General features: G+C 39.9%; 1 protein-coding gene across 1 annotated transcript in view; it reads right to left on the reverse strand.

Moving 5' to 3' along the window:
* usp54b (ubiquitin specific peptidase 54b) overlaps positions 1 to 13,546 on the reverse strand; it is a 57,617-nt gene extending 44,071 nt beyond the window's left edge. Inside the window, exon 1 of the mRNA XM_037690924.1 lies at positions 13,391 to 13,546. Within this exon, the coding sequence (XP_037546852.1) occupies positions 13,391 to 13,546 (156 nt within the window). The remainder of the gene's footprint in view (positions 1 to 13,390) is intronic.
* Positions 13,547 to 19,173: the final 5,627 nt, after the last annotated feature.

A 19,173-nucleotide genomic window follows, 5' to 3' on the forward strand; every position in this document is an offset into this window, starting at 1 on the left:
TTCTAACAGTTTAATCAAAGTCATGGATTCATAACATATTTTCCTCACAGAGAAACTGGGTTTACCAATATTTAATTCTAAGATTCAAGGCAACAATCTCGCGCTGTTGGTTGTGCTTAAAGGTTGTGTTCAGCGCAATGCTCAGCAACTACCCGTACTTTCCGCCGTATAAGTCTCATCAGCCCAAATATGTCTAATAAAGTGGAAAAAACATAAATATGTCTCTTCGCTGTATAAGTCGCATCTATTATGCATCACCACTGACCACCTGGAAACGTAGGCCGGTGTTGTGCCAAAAATCGATTGGCTGCCAAATGGCGGCCGCGGAAGTGTGCACGGGGGGACTTTAACAATAATTTAACAAGATTAACACTTAAAAACAATTGTTTGTTTGTTCAAAATTATAGTAAAGGTGTGTCTCAGTTGAACTTTTCCTTAATAAATGCACTTTCACGGTCAAATCAGCTGCATTTCACCTGGGCAGCGCAGCAAAATGCAGCTGATTTGACGTTTGCGCCAGGAGTTCCGGAGCGAGACGAAGGTGGGCTGTATGGCAAGCAAAGTGTCTCATTAATAGCCACTTTTACCTATTAATGAGACATTTGGCTTGCCATATTGGTCGACGGCCCTCTAGCGGCTGAAAATGGTAGTGTTCAATATTTTCCATGTCAGAATGAATGAAATTGTCAGATCTCAGCCAAAAATTGGTTATACAGTAAATATGAGGGGCATAAATAAGTTGCTTCGCTGTATAAGTCGCAGGCATGCTAATTTATGCAAAAAGGTGCAACTTATACAGCAAAAAGTACGGTACCACCACAAATTACAGCTCAGTGTCTGTAATTCTGGCTGAGTTTTAGCCATTTTGTGGTAGCCAAGATTGTTTTGCTGTGGCGTCCATCCTACACTTTTTTTTTTTTGGTAGACGTCAACTTAAAGATTACTTTAATAAAGTTTCATTAAAATCTGTCCAGTCTTTCATGAGATATTTATTAACGGGGGCTGCGGTAGCTCGGCAGTCGGTGTCGCGGTCTTGTAAGCCGGAGGGTTCGAGGTCGCGTCAGAAAGGACAATTGGCGTAAACAATTATTAAATCTTTCATGCGAGTTCTGCGGCAACCTAAGAAGAAGGGAGCAGCCAAAAGAAACTTACTTAGAGACGTACAAACGAGGCCAAAAACATTACGGCTCTGCATTCCTGATAAAAGCCACTGTAGAGGATCAACACTAAAACCTGCAGCTCAGCCTCACTTTCCTCCTTTTTAAAGCTAATTGTTTTTGACAACAGCGCCAACTGAGTAATCTCCCTGCTTTGGTGAATTTTAAAAATAAATGAGAGAAGTACAGGCCAAAGAAACAGACAACCAACACTGAAACTCAAAAATGTTAAAGGAAAGAGCTGTTAGCTCAGTCATTCAGCTCTCTGAAAAATATCGACTCAACATCGTCCCTTAGGCTTTGACTGAGCTCAGACAAAGATCCACTTAGAGGGCGAACAGCTGAGTGTGTTTCAGCCCGAGCGACACAGGTCTGCTCCGAGTGTGTTAAGGAGAGAGTGATAAGTGGAGGAAACAGGAGGCAGCAGATGACAGACTGCATGCTGACTCCAGTGCATGTGTTCTATCTCTCACACTCCTCTGTTTCTCCTCCTCGCCCCGTGGTTTATTTGGTGGTGATGAATCGGCTTCCTGCACGGCACTGCAGCAGCCACAAGGAGGGCACGCTCCCTCCATTCCTCATCTGTTCTCTCCTCTAATCACATTTCTAGATTTCTTCTTTTTTTTTTTTTTTTTTTTTTGGTCTTCTGACCAACATCCTCCTCCGTTCATTTTCTCTCATTGGCTTGGAAATAAAGGAAACTTATTCAACTTTCTACAGCTTTAATAACAAAAACTGAACGACATTTTTAAAAACATTGTTTTGATAAAAAGCATTGACATTAAAAAATGATTCAAAGCAGGGTTCAGTAGGTGTTTCCTTCATACACTACTTCTCTTTTGACACGATGCTCTATTAATCAATAATAATATTTACTTTGTTAATCCCAATAGGAAAATGTATTGTCTGCCTTTTTCCCATCACACATGGGAAGCAGAGGGCTGCCACCAAAGGCACCCAGAGGGCAGCTGGAGCATTAAGGGCCTTGCTCAAGGGCCAAAAATGGGTCAAATAAGGGTGGAGGCAGATGTGGGTGTTTGACCTTTCTCAACAAAATTATATGCATTGGTCTGGGAATTTGCATCTGCAACCTCCTGAACACAGGCTTGCTTTCCCTAACCGCTGCACCACCGCTCTCAACATACATATATATATTTACCGTATTTTCCGCTGTACACGTCACACCGCCGTATAAGTCGCATCAGTCCAAATATGTTTAATAAAGTGGAAAAAAGCACAAATAAGTCACTTCGCCATACAAGTTTCATCTATTATGCGTCACCGCTGACAACCTGGAAATGTGGGCCGGTGTTGTGCCAAAAATTGATTGGCTGCCAAATGGCGGCCGTGGAAGCATGCATGGGAGGACTTTAAGAAGAATTTAACAAGATTAACACTTAAAAACAATGATTTGTTTGCTCGAAATTATAGCACAGGTGTGTCTCTGTCTAACTATTACATAATAAATGCAATTTGATGGTCAAATCATCAGCGTTTCAAAAGCTGATTCGCGGAAGCGGGAGCACGCAGAGGGATGACTCGCTGTACATTTCTTCAAAATTTAACAAGATAACCACCTAAAACAATTATTGGTTTGCTCAAAATTATAGTAAAATTATGTCTCAGTTTAACGTGTCCTTAATAAATGCACGTTAATGGTCAAATCAGATGTATTTCAAAAGTATTTGCTGCCTCGGTGCACCGGGAGCACGCAGAGGGAGGATATCAGGAAGGAGGAACACTGTGCAGTTCTTCAAAATTTAACAAGATAAGTACCTAAAACAATTATTTGTTTGCTCGACATTATAGCAAAAGTGTGTCTCAGTTGAACTTTTACATAATAAATGCACTTCAATGGTCAAATCAGCTGCATTTCGTCGGGGCGGCGCAGTGAAATGAAGCTGATTTGACGGTTGCTCCAGGCATGATCCCAGTGCTGGACGAAGGTGGCAGTGTATGGCAAGCCAACTGTATCATTAATAACCACACAACGGCATGCCATACTACTCAAGTGCCATCTAACAGCTGAAAATGTTAGAGTTCAATATTTTCCATGTCAGAATGAATAAATCATATCACAGTCAAAAATTGGTTTATAAATATCGTGGACTAACAACAGAAATAAGTCGCTTCGGCGTGTAAGTCGCAGGATTTGCAAATTAGGCAAAAAGTTGTGACTTATAGGCCAGAAAATGTGTTACACACACTTGCAGCATCAGTAACATACGCGGTTTATTTCAGCGAGTCTGTACTGAACACACAGAGTAACACGAACGTTGCTCAAGTGAGCGATGAGCGACAAAAAAATTAAATGTAATGCAAATGTATAGAGGTTAAATATTATCTGATGTTGTGTTTTTTCACATCATTATCGTTTATGAGCATAAAAAAAATCATAAAACAGGCCCTCATTTGGCTATTAGCTTAGCCTGGCTGAACTTTTGCCCTTTCTCCATACTTTGTGCTCTTTGACTGATGTCACAGCATATGAGGTGCCTTCTACTGATAAGTATTTGACAAAACATCACTTCAAAAATTAACCGACTATCCCTTTAAATCACTTAAAGAATTAAGCCGATTACATGAAATGTAAAGATGATTTAAGTATGAGATATGATTTCCGGTTAATACAACACATTTTATAATAGTCTTTTTTTACAAACACAGCATAATTTTATATGTGTAAAAATAGGTAACATTTATCACAGACGACCATGTTGCTGTAATCAGTAACAGGAAGCATCACTGGACAGTGTTTTTTTATAAATACCAATCATATTAAAATAAAATAAAAACACCTACAGATCTCAGTGAAGTCATTATGTGTGTCTTTATAATCAGATCAACGTTGTAACACCTCTCACTGATGTCAGTTCTGCCCTTTACGTCCCGTTCTTCCTGTTCCAACATGTGCTAATGTCATCCCTTCTATTATCACTCTGCTCTGCTTGTACCCTCCACCATCTCTTACCTTTTTAGAACAGTGGTTTTAATATAGCATGGTAATGAACATATTAAAAGCCCTGATAAGAAACAAACATGAAGATCCAGGACTAGAAAAGTGAAAAATAAATGCAAATTAGCTGTTCGCACATTAATCAACATCTATCTTCAAGTTATTTAATCGCCTTCTGGCTATATATTCATTATATATTATCATGCGGAGTAATGTAATATATTTTTCTTCAGCTTTTCCTTATAAGATATTAGGTCCTGTTTGTAGAACATGTATGGATGCAGGAACAATTAAAAAATACTGGTATAGCATTAATCGTCAAAACGTATTGTAACTAAAAAGAAATAACAGACCAAAACACAAATGTCCTCGTGTTTTTAGAGTTTATATTTACCGTATTTTCCAGCGTATAAGTCGCAGGATTTATTTATTTTTTTTTACATAGATTTGTCAGTCCTGCAACTTATACGCCGAAGCAACTTGTATACATTTTTTTTTTCATATTCATAACGCAATATTTGATTGATGCTTTAAATTTCTAAGAACTGCAGCAGCAAGTCCTCCCATCCGCGTTCACTTCTCTCAGCTGGTGCAGGCGGAAGAACGCCATAGAGAGCTAGTGTTTCTGGCCGTGATGGATGGATGGATGGATGGCAGGCACTGTGCTGCCCAGGCGAAATGAAGCTGTTTTGACCATTAAATAAACGTATGCCGAAGTGAATTATACACGTATGAATTATATACGAAGAGACAAAAGAGAAAAAGGAAGAAAAAAAATAATTATTATATACGTATGTTTTTTTTTTTCCTCTTCATGATGCTTTTTTCCACTGATGCAACTTAAATGCCAGAAAATATGGTACTTGGGTTTTAGCAGCCAGAAGAATGAAGTTGTTGAGCACGTTTGTTGTTTTTGGTTTGATAAAGAAATATTTTTATTCTACAGTCAAGAGATCGGACGAGTTGCCAAAGTTGGAATCCCAGTGCGGGTTGTGACACACCAACTGGTGGGTCTTCAAGTCTTGAGATAATTTTTCAGAAATCAAATACAATTTTAAAAAGCTCTGATTACATTAGTTTAGTCCTAAATGTCACAAGAAATATAAATAGTAGCTAAAAATAGATACAAATATTAAAGAGGCTGATCAGGCATCGTTATTCTTTGATTGTTTAATTGGCTTTATAATATGCTTTACCCAGAAATAGTATCTGGTTAAAGTACATCAGACAAGTATGCTAGTTTAATGTCAAAGCTAGAAATGCTTGGGACCCACTGGATTAGACAATATGATAGGTGTTGTCACAATTCACAAAACTCCGGCGTAAGGTTTGCAATGATTTCACACCAGCCTGCATCCACAGCTTTTATGGTTCTACCGTACTGACATGCCGTATTTTCTGGCCTATAAGTCACTGTTTTTTGCATAATTTGCATGCCCTGCGACTTATACACCAAAGTGACTTGTTCATGTTTTTTCCCCAATATTTATAAACCAATTTTTGGCTAAGATATGATCATTTTAATTCATTCTGACATTGAAAATATTTAACACTACCATTTTCAGCCGCTAGATGGCACTCAAGTAGTATGGCATGCCGTTGTGTCATGTAATAGGTAAAAGTGGCTCTTAATGACATAATTGGCTTGCCATGAACTACCACCTTCGTCCAGCTCTGGGATCATGCCTGGAGAAACATCAAATCAGCTTCATTTGGGGAGTGGTGGTGCAGAGGTTAGAGAGGCGGGCCTGTGATCGGAAGATCGCCGGTTCACGCCCCGTTACAGACAACATCAAAAATGTGGGTGCGGTAGGTGAAGCACCCACACTTGCCCCACCCTCATTCGCCCCACTCTGGGCCCATGAGCAAGGCCCTTAACCCCCACCATCTGCTCCCTAAACAGGTCTCTCTTGAAAACAAGTTCTCGTGGCTCAATGAGACTACCTGGATTAATAAAAAGGTAAATGAAAAACAAACAAAAAATAATAATTTGTTGCGCCGCCCCAACGAAATGCAGCTAATTTGACCATTTAAGCGCATTTATTAAGGAAAAGTTCAACTGAGACACACCTCTGCTATAATGTTGAGCAAACAAATAATTGTTTTTAGGTGGTTATCTTGTTAAATTTTGAAGAAATGCACAGACAGTCGTCCCTTTGCGCGCTCCCGCGTATTAGCTTTTGAAATGCAGCTGATTTGACCGTCAAAGTGCATTTATTACGGAAAAGTTCAACTGAGACACACTTTTGCTATAATTTCGAACAAACGAACAAGTTGTTTTTAAGTGTTAGTATTGTTAAATTCTTGTTAAAGTACTCCCGTGCACAATCCCATGGCCGCCATTTGGCAGCCAATCAATTTTTGGCCCACGTTTTCGGGTTGTCAGCGGTGACGCATAATAGATGCAACTCATATGGCGAAGTGACATTTATGTTTTTTCTACTTTCTTAAACATATTTGGACTGATGCAACTCGTACGCTGGTGCGACATGTACGACGGAAAATACGGTACAGTATATAGGTGTAAAATATCTAGGTAAGATGGAGGTTAAGGGAACAGAATTGGAGGCATTTCCTCACCCCTTCCATCTCATTGTTGAGCTCAGATATGTGCCGCAGACTTACAACACTCAGGTTATTCTGCAGATTGGTCTTATTTTCTGTCTGCACTGAAAGATGTTAGTGCCAGTTACAGTCAGATGTTGCCATGGAGCCAAGTTTTAAATACTCTTTGTGCTGCATGTGTTATTGGACCTAAAAATAATCCATCTTATTTTTTAAGAAATGGACATTTGCAGCAAAAAGCAGCGGTCTGTGTGGTTTGGCATTAACTAACTCTCTTGTTTCACAGCATTGAGTGTCCTCGCCCAGTCAGCTGCAGCTTATCCCGGATGGTGAAGTTAGGACCCATACGCAGGCAGACAAGAGGAGCTTGGCGTAAAATAAAACATTTGTTTTTAATGAAAATGGAAACAAAGTACTGAAATGGCAGCAACAACTTACAACAAAAACTGAGGAGTGGAAAGCACAGGACGGAGAATATCCGACAGAATTTCAGAGTAATGAGCCGACGGTGGCAAGGGATGGTTTAAATAGCAAACGGAGTGAAAGTGGGAACACCTGGGCTGAACGCTGATTGGGAACAGGTGAGGGTGGCAAAACACTGAGGAGGCTTATTGAGGGTGAATGGAAGATGGGAACCAGAACAAGACCTAAACTAGAATACTCAAATAAAACCCCAACACTGAAATATAATAAACACAAGATCTAAACTGAACAGTAGACAAGTCCTCCATGATGAAACATTTATATTCATACATGGATTCATTTGGGTTGATACTAATGTTACTCATTGAAAAATATACAATAAAATGTAAAACAATTATCCTGAACTACATCAAATGGTGCAGTTCAATAGAGATAATTGCCAGAGTAAACAAATGAGGCATAACTGAACTAGTATCAAGATGCTCAGGTGGAAATTTAAACATGAATCTGCTATAAAATTACAGAAGACAAGAAGTTTCAGTCTGAAACAGATACAAAGTGGCATTTTGTTTCACACCTCAACTAATTCGTCGCATTGTTCATATTTTTCCAAATAAATTGGTCAAATACATTCAATTTTTAAGTCTATTTAAATTTAAATTACTTTTTTAATCTTTATGTGCAGATTATTCAACAAATCGGAGGATAATTTTGTGCAAACGCATCAAGCTTGTCGGACTTCTCCCTCTCAAATGGCTCTTCCGCAGATGTTGCTACTTTTTTTTTAAGCTTTTTTCTGTCACTTTTACTGTTTTGCACGTAAACAAACCCAGTAATTCTCAGTCAGGTCATCCGTTTCTTTTATACCGATATGGAAATTGGCCGTCACATGTTTGGCTTTAAATTTTTTTCAGTTTAAGAACACATTAACCATCCATCCATTATCTTTACCCGCTTCTTCCTTTAACCAACTATATGAAAAAAATATTTCTTGTGTCTTCATAACATTGCATTGTTATACTATTAACCTTACCTTCAGTTATATGAAGGTACATTTCTCTCTTTCGCTTTCAAGAAGACGGTCGTTCTTACCCTCTCTCCCTCCCTCCTTGTTTTTGCTCTCTTGTGCTGTCAACCTCAGAGCCTCTCTTTATACATCTTCTGAATCAAAAATTATTATGGATTTGGTCAGCTGGTCGCTCAACGCAATTGATAATTTTTTTCAACCAGATTACAGGATGCTGGAGAGCCCTCATGCCCTGAACGGACCATTGCAGCTGAGTACGTGATGGATTTCTGGAATGAACGGAAGATGATGTCTCTATTTGTTCTGTCCGTGGAGGACGTAGAAGATGTGTACATTATTGGATTTATAATGACAGGGTTTCTGCTTTTAGGAATGGGTGGATACCTTGGACATTGACTAATTAGGAAGACATTGTCAGCAGTTTTGGCCATAATAAAGCTGCCAGCCTTATGTGAAGGACTAATCCGTGTCTCGAGTTCTCAAACTCATATGCTGTCGCAAGCTGGACGTGATTTCTGAGAATCAAAAACCTGGAACTCGCCAGCATGAAGGATTCAATCTTGGAGAAAGCTAAAATGAACACAGACCGTGCAGAATGTCCACTAATTCTGGCTGTTTGGATTCGCCATTGAATTGTACCAGCAGAACTTGAAGGCAGACAGAAAACAGTCTGGCGGCCCAAACAATTGTTTATCTGAATTTGGCCTCACCGCTCGCCTTGGACAGGCCAACTTATCTCAAATTGTTCCTGGAGGATACGTAACTAGAAGCTCTGCCTGGCCTCACCCTTCCCAGGACATCTGTGGCCTTATCAGAACCAAGATGCTGACAGACACTGTACCATCTTATCAGAACTTTAGAACTCTGGAGTGTTTATGGATAACTCACCGGCTTTGTTGACCTCTATGAATAAATGTATTATGATGTCATTGTATGTTGCAGCTTTATGTTGCGAGGTCTTTCTTTTTTTCATCTTTCACACTGTTTTCCATCCAGGAAATGGTGTGAGACATGATTTTTTTTTTTGGGAGGGGGGGGTGTCTCCATCCTCATATTCACTTTTTCTCATGTGCCTGTATGTTGTTGTAAAAGAGTCTTCGAGGCTCAATGGGAACTAACCAGTATAAATAAAGGTATAATAATAATATCTTAGTAAAGAGACAAAAGCTTTAGCCTCTGTATATTTGCATGCCACCATTTGTGCACAAAGATGGGTTAATAAATCATTCTTAATCAATCTGCGTTAATCCAACAAAGAGCTGCCTCTTCCCCAGTTTCAGCAAGATCCTCAGCAAACCTCATCCCCTCACAGTCGTGAAGCAAACCAAAAACCTCAAATCAACTCTAAACCATTCCGCTTAGTCACATTATGAAAACTTACTTACAGTAGTATTTGTCTTTATTGCAGGAGACCGCAGCGTTGCATAAACTACTTTGAAGCATGCTGTTTTCCTCTGCTTGAATCATTTTAGCGAACACCCAGTAGCCGGATGCCTCGAACGTATCACCGCTTCAGCCTCATCAATAAAACAGTTGGAACATCTCTGCGAGCACATCTTAAGAAACTGTTACAAACAGCAGCTGTTAAACTTGTTGGAAGCTGAACTACGGTTAGTGTTTAATGACACAAATGCACAAGGAAGACGTCTGTCTCTGACCGTAAGTTTTCTTTTAAGAATGGAGCCAAAATGAATGGAGCACTGTATTACTACTGCATTACACGCCCACACCTGATGTGTGGACCTATGTGTTTCTGCATCGTCAACCAGCTCTATTCTGAACATCCTCTGGCGGTTTTATTTCCACCTGTGTTGTTTTTATAGTTGCTGAGCACATATAGACATTTTACCTCTCTTGTTACACAGTTTCTCTCAGAGTAAACATTTCTGCTGCTGATGCTGCATCCACTGCAGCAGAAGTGGGTTAACTTCCTGCTGGACCCCCAGGGGCCCCGAGGGGCTGGACAAACTGGTTCACTTACAATCAGTCTGCTGGTAAAGCATTATAGTTGATGATGTCATCAATAGTTTTATTAGTTGTAAAAAGTGGCAAAACCCTTGTTGTTTGCAGCTGCTTAATAAGGTTACAAACGCCCTAAATTAAATGTTTTAGGGGCTTTTTTTGGGGTCTTTTTCCTCAAACTGGTTGATCTAAATTTTAACTGTGACCAAAAATAAAGCTCCCAACTGAGGAAGTGGCATGTTTCTTTTATATTTTCCAAAGAACATGAAAAACCAAAGAACTCAATAAAATATTGCTTCATATTCACAACTTAGTCAACCATAGGGTGAGTTTAAACTTAAACTCACTTCTCACGCTAACCAGTTTATCCCAGATCATCTGTGTCCTGATAAACATCCTGCTCCCTCTGTGTGTGCATGAGTTTCCATGTGTCCTTGAGGTGGCCCAGTTCTGCTTTGCACACCTTTTCCAAGGCAGTTTCTTCATCTAACATATAAACTTAATGTCTCTCGCTTTGACTTTACCTCTCCACATCCACCCCTCCTTTCACAAACACACCCTTTTCCTCTTACCTTACTGGAGTCTTTAGTTCCTCTCTGTCTTGCAGCAGTGTCCCCTTTAGTCCTCGCCTCGTTTCTCTCATACTGTATACTCCTCATCCCTTCTTCTTCTCTCCTCTGTAGTCTGGAACTTTTACTCTTTGCATCTATCCTTCTGCTCTCATCAGCTCGCCCTGAGCTTCTGCCCAATCCCTATCCAGCTTACTCCAACCCCTCTCTCCTTCGTTTTTCTCTCTCTCCTTCAAGCCAGTAGTCAAGAGGCATTTGTGTGTATGTGTGTGGTGTGTGTGCCAGCTGGCAGTATTAGCAGGAGAGGGGTATTTTTTATGCGTGCTTGTGTGTGAGGAGCATGAGTTGCAGCATCGGCAAAGCAGAGGTTCTTTGCAGGCAGAGAGAACGTCTGAGGTCAGATGTGCGCTTGTGCCAAACTCCACCAGCGCATGCAGACACAAGTTAATGAAGCCCTAATCTGGTCCCTGGAACTCTTTGGCTGCACTTTACTGCAGGGTAATGACTGGATGGGCAAAGTTTTGAATTGTAATGGCAGGGACTGTGCCTTAAATATTAGAACAAATCAATTAAATCACCTTTTGTATTGTTTCCTCTGGTGATGCTGTGCAGCTGGAAGGATTTTTACTGAAACTTTTTTACTTTTGGACATTTGTTATGATGCGTAACCATGATAAGGTGGGGTTTTTTTTGTTTGTTTTTTTAACAAGCGAGAGCAGCTGATTAGCACCTCAAAAGTTCAAATAATATCTCAACTACAGCCCCAAATCGCAAATGAGTTGAAAAGGAGGAGCCATGAATGCATTCCTGTCTCCCTGCCATTTGTGCTCGAGTGCCTGACCACTGAGATCCTGGAACTGGCAGGAAACATGGCTTATGGCAGCAGAAGGACTGGATCATCCCCTGACACCTGCAGCCGGCTGTCCGCAGCGACGAGGAGATTGGTGGGCTGATGGGAGGAGTAGCCATCGCCCTGGGAGGAGTTCTTTCTGGCATTAGGGTGGTCCTGCAGCCCAGAGGAACCAGAGGCCAGCCGAGTCTGGGTGGATGGATTGGACAGCATCTGTGGCTCTTTTCTTGGTATCACTGTGGGACAGACCTTTACTAGAGATCCTTCCTGCCTACAGCCATCAGCATCTATAACATCTCTTAACGAAACGAGGATAACAAGTTATAACAACATTTAATTTCCTTTTGGGATTAATAAAGTATTTTTGAATTGAATTTAAGTGAATGAAATATGAACATGCATGCTTATAGTAGCGACTTCTTGTCAGTGGGTAAGATTATTCAGACTTCTACTTCATAAAGTTGTTGGCTCAACAATTCATTTTCAGATTTCTGAAGTATGTGTTATTTAAAAGAATGAAGAGTGGTTTAAAGGAACGTATGCAAACTTTTGAAGTTCTGACCCGCAAATAAATAAATAAATAAATAATTAAAACTGCAGAAATTGTGACCGCAGCTATCACTGGTTGATTACCTTTAAAGTAACCTGATGCATGCTCAATAATCCAGGTAGAAAAATCCAAAAACATGGACCTTTAAAGTAAGGTTCCAGGTTCAAGGTGTCTTTGTTATTCACATCACATGTGGTGCATGAGGTGGAATGAAACTGTGTACTCAAGGTCCCAGTTTCACCCAAATATAGCAAAAATATAAAGTATACAAATGAACAGTATACAAGGATCTAAGATACATGCTAAACAATAATAATGTAATATAATACAGTGTATTAAACAGCAGCCTGAACATGAGTCTGCAGTAAGCAGATGGGTATGAATACAGCAGCTTATGGGTAAGAAATGACCATAATCTTTAAATTGTATTAAATTTCTGAAAATCATCTTTAAAATCCTAACACTGTTTTAAAGTATGAAAGAATTTGGAAAATCCACATTCATGTCAAATTTGGTCATGTTGACAATTTCCTGCAGGATCAGTAAAGTTCTTATCTTATCTTAAATCACCAAAGAAAAAAATCCTACTTTTTGTACAATACAAGATGCTACAATCCAATATGATATACATTATCAGAAATAACCAAAGGCTAGCTAATTGGTAATAAACAGCCAGCGAAAATCTTAAATAAGCAGAGTGCTAAAAGCTGAAAGTTACAGCGATAGCTAAAAGCTAAATGTAGCAGAGCAGTAGCTAAAAGCTAAGAGGGCAAAATAAAGCGAGTGTGCTCAAGCAGATTTCAAAAAGGTTATTTTTGATCGATTTGAAAAATCTCCATGTATTTCAATGGAGAAAAACTATTTTTAATCAAATATTTTGGGGAAAACTTACAAAAAACTTGTCAAAGACATGGAACTCAGGTTCTGTGTGAGCCGAATGTTTTGACATCAGAATGGCTAAAATGGCGTAAAGTATGCTAAATAGATTGAAAGGATGCTGACTTGGCATTCACACAATTATAAAATTGTACAAAGACAAATTAAATTATTTAGTTCATAATTTTACAGCTGAAGATCTGCATGACCACATCTGTACAGCAGCTGTACTTTTTGATTTTTTAAGGCCTGTTATGTAGAGTAAATCTGCTCTGAATGTCCAATTTATGCTTCAAACCAGCTTGTAACATTTTTTCTGCTTCGTTCTAAATTACTAAAAATAACTGGTACCCTTAGTACACATATATCAGATTACTAATTTGGCCAGTCAATGAAAACATATGTGTCCTAGTACTTGCTGACTGCGATAATTGGTGTGAATTTTTCTGACTGACCTGCAGAGCGCTGTTGAGGAAGCAGCTGTTTTGTCCCGGCTCGTTGCTCAGGCCTTTGCTGGGTGCAATGGAGGTCATAGTTCTCGGGGTCACCAACCCCGGCACCCCGGCAGCTGCTCCACTGCCCGACGCAAAGTAGTTCCTCTTCCACGACATCACTACCTGAACATCCCTGTTTCCACAGCGATACAGAAAAGAGGCGAGGCAGAAGAACGAGCGAAAGCCTCTATGTCACTCCCATGAGAGAGAAAGATGGAGAATGAAATAAAGGAGGAGGAGAAAACGCAAGGAGGAACAAGAGGGTGGCTGTAGACTGAGGAGATGCAGTGTGCCTTGGAGAGGGATTTGGCCCCCATACAAACCTCCTACTCTCCAGATGTGTTTTACTTTAAAACTGGTGGATTTGTAAGGGCCAAGGGGTCAGCTTTTGGTTTTTTTATTTTAGCTTCGTTGATTTAGAAGTCTGCGTTTGAAGCCATGAGAGCAATTCCAAATCATCCTTTGGCCAGGATCTTTGTCGGATGAAAGTGGTTTGGACAGCACTGCTGCTCCCATGTGGGGATTCTGGTGCCTTCTTTGTTTCTTTCACTTTATCTGCAAGACACAAACAACAAAAAATCTGTTAGACCTCAAAACACCTAGCAATAGCAACCCAATAGGATTATACTGTCAGTGGTTTGGAAAACAAAAACTGAAATTTACTGACAAAAAGCATATATGGGAATCTGGTAGCAAAACATTAGAAAGATCCTTAGTTCCTGTAGAAATGGCTGCCATCGTTTCCCCAACAGATTGGTATCTGAAATATTTTGAAGCCTAAATGCCTCAATCCATGCTGGGTATACTACTGCCCTTCTAAGAGGATTTGCTTTATGGAGATGTAACCAGTCCTCAAAAGTGCCAAGATGCAAGTTCTCCTAGCAGAACAGTTTTCTTAGTTGTCATTTTTGAAGTGAGGTTCAAGAAGTTGCTGAAAAACAGCTGAAATTAGCTAAAAAAAATGTTGAAATGTAGCTGATATGGAAGAACAAGCCTAAGTTAGCAGAAGAAAGTGAAGAACACGTATTTACTGAATTAGGTTTAAATACAGAAATTAGCACAAAAAATATGAAATTAGTTAAAAAGCTAAAAACAGCTGAAAAGGCAGAAAGAAGCTTAAACTACCAGAAGGACATGGAATGAGCTGAAATGAGCTAAAAAAAAAAAAGTGGAATTAGCTGAAAAGGCTAAATTTAGCACAAAAAAGCTGAAATTAGCTGAAAGTACCTGGAAAAAATGTTAAATTTGCACAAGGGAGATGAAAGAAGCTGAACCAGAACAAAATGTGAAAGGGGCAGTAAAAGGTTGTGAACACATCTAAAGATTTGAAGGATGTAAAATGAGCTCAATTAATTTTCTGAGGAAAAAAAAGGCAGAAAAGGCTAAATATTTCAAAAAGCTGAAGCTGAACCAATACCAAAAGCGAAAGCACCCTTCTCTGAACGAGCTGAACGTTTTGATACATGATTTGTTGAAATAGCACAAAAATTGTGGAACGAGAAAGATTCCGAAAAACGTACGGAATAAAAATGGATCACAATAGTGCGAAGGCTTCATAAACATTCACACGATAAATGTTGCCATGTAGAAGTGCCAAGCTTTAATTTTAGCTCATGCTAAAGAATTTGCCTTCTTTTATACTATCCTTTGGGTGAGTGTAATTTTAGAAGCCTGAAAAACAATAAACAATGTTGTCTCTAGCCTTTGGCCTTCGCTTGTTGAAGTCTTCAGTCCTTTACTTCAAACTCTATACTTTATAGCTCAAAAGGTACTAACTAATCCATTTGACAGGACATCTCTTTTAACAAAAATCACCAGACTCTTTCTTTAGCTTAAGACTAGACTCAGTGTTGAAATTGGATGTTTTGCTCATTCAGTATGGGAACCAGTTTATGATCGAGTCTAAATTTGAGGCCCACTCACAGTCTGAATTAATTGTAATCACTTTGTGGCCTAAAATCAGATTTTATTTTCAACATTTTATCTTGGAAGCTATTGTCTGTTATGTCATTTTAAAATCTGTACTCAGGGACTTAATGAGGAGATTAAGCAAGTCCACGCATGGACACCTTCTAAACACATGTGTGACAATAAAAGCATCTGTATGTGTTTAGTCAACCTACGACCGTGCATGGCTGTGTGTGCATACATTTGCTTAACATCACAGGGCAGTAGGTAATAGATCCGCAGTGCCGCTCACACCCTCCCTTTGCTTTACTCCCTTCCTTTCCCTACAGCTTCTCCACTTTTGGCAAAGCTCCTTTGCCTGATAGCTGGGCTGCATTAACACCACAGCATCCCTTGGCAAAAGGCCAAAGGGCACAGGGATGCTGTAGTGAGCAGTTGAGCACCGTGGGCATTCACCATGGTGACTGCCACACTAGATGAGGTGAGGATCAATCAACTGATCTATCTATATATATATCTATGTTTGCATGTATGTATCTATGTATGCATGTATGTATGTATATATGTAGGTATGTATCTATCTATGTATCTATGTGTCTGTCTGTCTGCCTAAAATTGTCAGAGGATTTAGTGGGGGATTTGGTTGGCATGCCCCTCTTCTACAGTGCAGCGTCCCAAGCTTCTGTCTCAGCATACAGTGGGTGTGCATCTGCCACGGAGTTTGTGCACAGAGTGTGTGATCACACATCCTCTCTCTGACTGCACCTCACAGCCACACACGACCAAGATGTGGCGAGCTCTTTGCACAATCGCTGCTCATGTGGATTGTGTGCTCATGTATCCATGTGTGTTCGTATGTGTGTCCCCCGATCTTCGGCTAGTTGCCATGGAAATAGGCCAAGCAGCGGGCATGCAGGGGAAAATCTGAACCATGTGATTTAAGCAGAAAGACACACTGTGCTGAACTATTAGAGAGAGAGAGAGAGCTCACGCAAACACACCCTCACACACTGGGCTGCCAAGTGATGATGATATGTATTGATGGGGGAGACTTCCTGGAAGCCAATGTGAGTCAAGGCACAAGTCAATCAAATTCCCTGACCCTGCTCTGAAAGGCTGGGGATGCAGCTCAGACTGAAGCCACAGTTGTGTAATATTATAGTCAAGACTCTGGTTGTACAATGATAAATTGTATATGGGTGGGTGGGGAGATGTGTATTTTGTGTAACATGATTTTGTGATTTGCAGAAATCAGCCCCAGTTTGACTTTTAGCTTGGCATGAGTTGGATTTCTTTCTGCAATGCTGTAAGGTCAGGAGGTAAAGATACCTGAAGTTCAAGATCAAGATGTGTTTATTTGTCATATGAAAGGTTAACACAAGGTCAACAGTACAATGAAATGCTTAAGATGAGAAGAACCGATTTGACTCGTAAAAAACAAAGAACAAACATAGATAGATGGATAGATAGATGTGTATATATCTATATATATGTATATATACATATATACATATATATATATATATATAGATATACAGTAAAACAAGGGGGAGTGGTGGCTGTGGCTGAGTGGTTAGAGCAGTTGTTCTCCAATGCAAAAGTTGGGGGTTTGATTCCACCAGCAGTCACATGCCAAAGTGTCCCTGCACAAGACACTGAACCCCTTATTGCTTCCTATGTGTGTCCCATCGGTGTATGAATGTGATAAAGCACTGATTAGTCTTTGTAGAGATCTAGTAGAGTGCTGTATGAATGGGTAAATGAGGGCACAGACTGTAGTGTAAAGTGCTTTAAATATCTTAAGATAGAAAGGTGATATATACTGTAAGTACATTCCATTAACCATTTAAAATGTAAATGCAGAGCAAAGGGTTGCAAATACCATCAAACCCTAACATGTACACTTAAAATGACAGCAAAGCTGATTTCATGATAAAAGTCAGTTTAATAATAACCTGTACGTCAGAATACCCACAATGCCGTGTAAACAAACAAGCACTGTAGGACGTGTGGTGAGTCATCCCCACAGTCACCATCCCGCTGCCTGAAACCGTCACCAAAACACTGACCATAAATCAGTGCACCGCTGAAAATACCATCCAACTAATTCAAACATTTGCTCATGTTTTAGTAATGGCTGTTAAAAAATGCACTGCTAAACGATTTATGGAACTTATTAGTCCAGTAGCTTTATGTTGTTTGATCGCAATTACATCTTTAAACAGAGCCAGAGGCAGCATCACTATGATCTATGGAGACGTTGTGTCTTTTTTTGTTGTTGTGAGGTTTGCTGGCAGAAAAAAGCATCTTCTGAGTCACTCTTCATAAAGTGTTTTAAAATAAATTTATCTTTTAAAATTACTCGTGGGGCAGCACGGTGGTGCAACTGGTAGCGCTGCTGCCTCTCAGCGAGGGCCTTTCTGGGTGGAGTTTGCATGTTTTCCCCGTGGATGCGTGGGTTTTCTCCAGGTACTCCAGTTTCCTCCCACAGACCAAAAACATGCATGTTAGGCTAATTGGTAACTCAAAATTGTCCCTAGATGTGAGTGAGAGAGTGAGTGGTTGTTTGTCTCGTTTGTGTGTGTCCCTGTGATGGACTGGAGACCTGTCCAGGGTGTACCCCGCCCCTCGCACAGTGATTGCTGGACATGGGCACCGGCGACCCTCGTGACCCAAAATGGAAGAAGCGGGTAAAAGATCATGGATGGATGGATAATTCATGGTCCTTTAACTCGTGGTCAATAGTGAGACAGAACAGTTACAATTAGGCCTGTCACGATGACAAATTTTGCTGGACGATTAATTGTCTCAGAAATTATTGCGATAAACGATAATATTGTTTGAAATTTGACAATAATTAGTAATTATTGTCAAATTTACAAATAAATGTTTTGTTAATTTGTTTTGAGTGTAGTACCTTTTTTCAACCACTGGATGGCAGAATAAGACAGTTTGAACCAAAGGATGGATAGTGAGGTAACAAGCAGCGTGTCTCTTAAAGAAAAATGGGAGGTAGGCCCCTTGACGTGACATGGGCTGTCTCTCTTTTCTGTTCTCAAAATGACGGACACTCGGTTTGTTTTGAGCTCTTTAGCACAGCATTGTTCACACAAAGCTTTTAATAAAAAAAAATCAGTAAACAAGTTCTCAGCTGCTTTTTGCAGAGAAAAACTTTTTACACAAAGGCACGGGTTTCAACTGTGAATTTTGGAGCTTCGACAAGATGGAGGTTTTTTTCCCGAGGTCGGCCTGTTAGCTTAACTCATAGCTTAGCTTCTCAGCTTAGCTGCTCTTAACAATAGACATTTTTTATGTCTGTGCTTTTAACGATACAAAAATGTGATTTTGGACGGTTAAAACAGATTTTAAAGAGAAAAGAGAAAGGGAGGGGTCAGTGAAGAGCACCGGAGTTGGGCCTTTTGTCATCCGGTGTCTTAGAAAGGGACACGAAGAAACGATAAAGCTGATAAATGAAAATGAGGTCGATAATTTTCGTTTATCATGCGATTAATTGATTTATTGTTTATCGCGACAGGACTAGTTACAATAACAATATATGTTGTCTGTAAAGAAAAGAGATGGATTTTTTTCCCCAAAACTTCCCAAGAATGCATATTACGTTTTTTTTTACATGCACTAATAGAAAGGAGTAAGACATGAAGCAGAGTTAAACCTCCAACAGATGGGGCCAAAGTCTTTTTGAGTTGTTAAGAGATGTGTCTCCATGTCACAGCAGACATGTAGATCAATACAAGCCTTCAGGGGAACAACTGGGATCACTGAGATCATCCAGCTGTTTGTGGTTCACTGCTCCCACTCTGGTGATCCTGCAGAAA

Source organism: Nematolebias whitei, chromosome 17, assembly GCF_014905685.2.
Source record: "Nematolebias whitei isolate Nwh7 chromosome 17, NemWhi1, whole genome shotgun sequence".
NCBI classification, from domain to species: domain Eukaryota; kingdom Metazoa; phylum Chordata; class Actinopteri; order Cyprinodontiformes; family Rivulidae; genus Nematolebias; species Nematolebias whitei.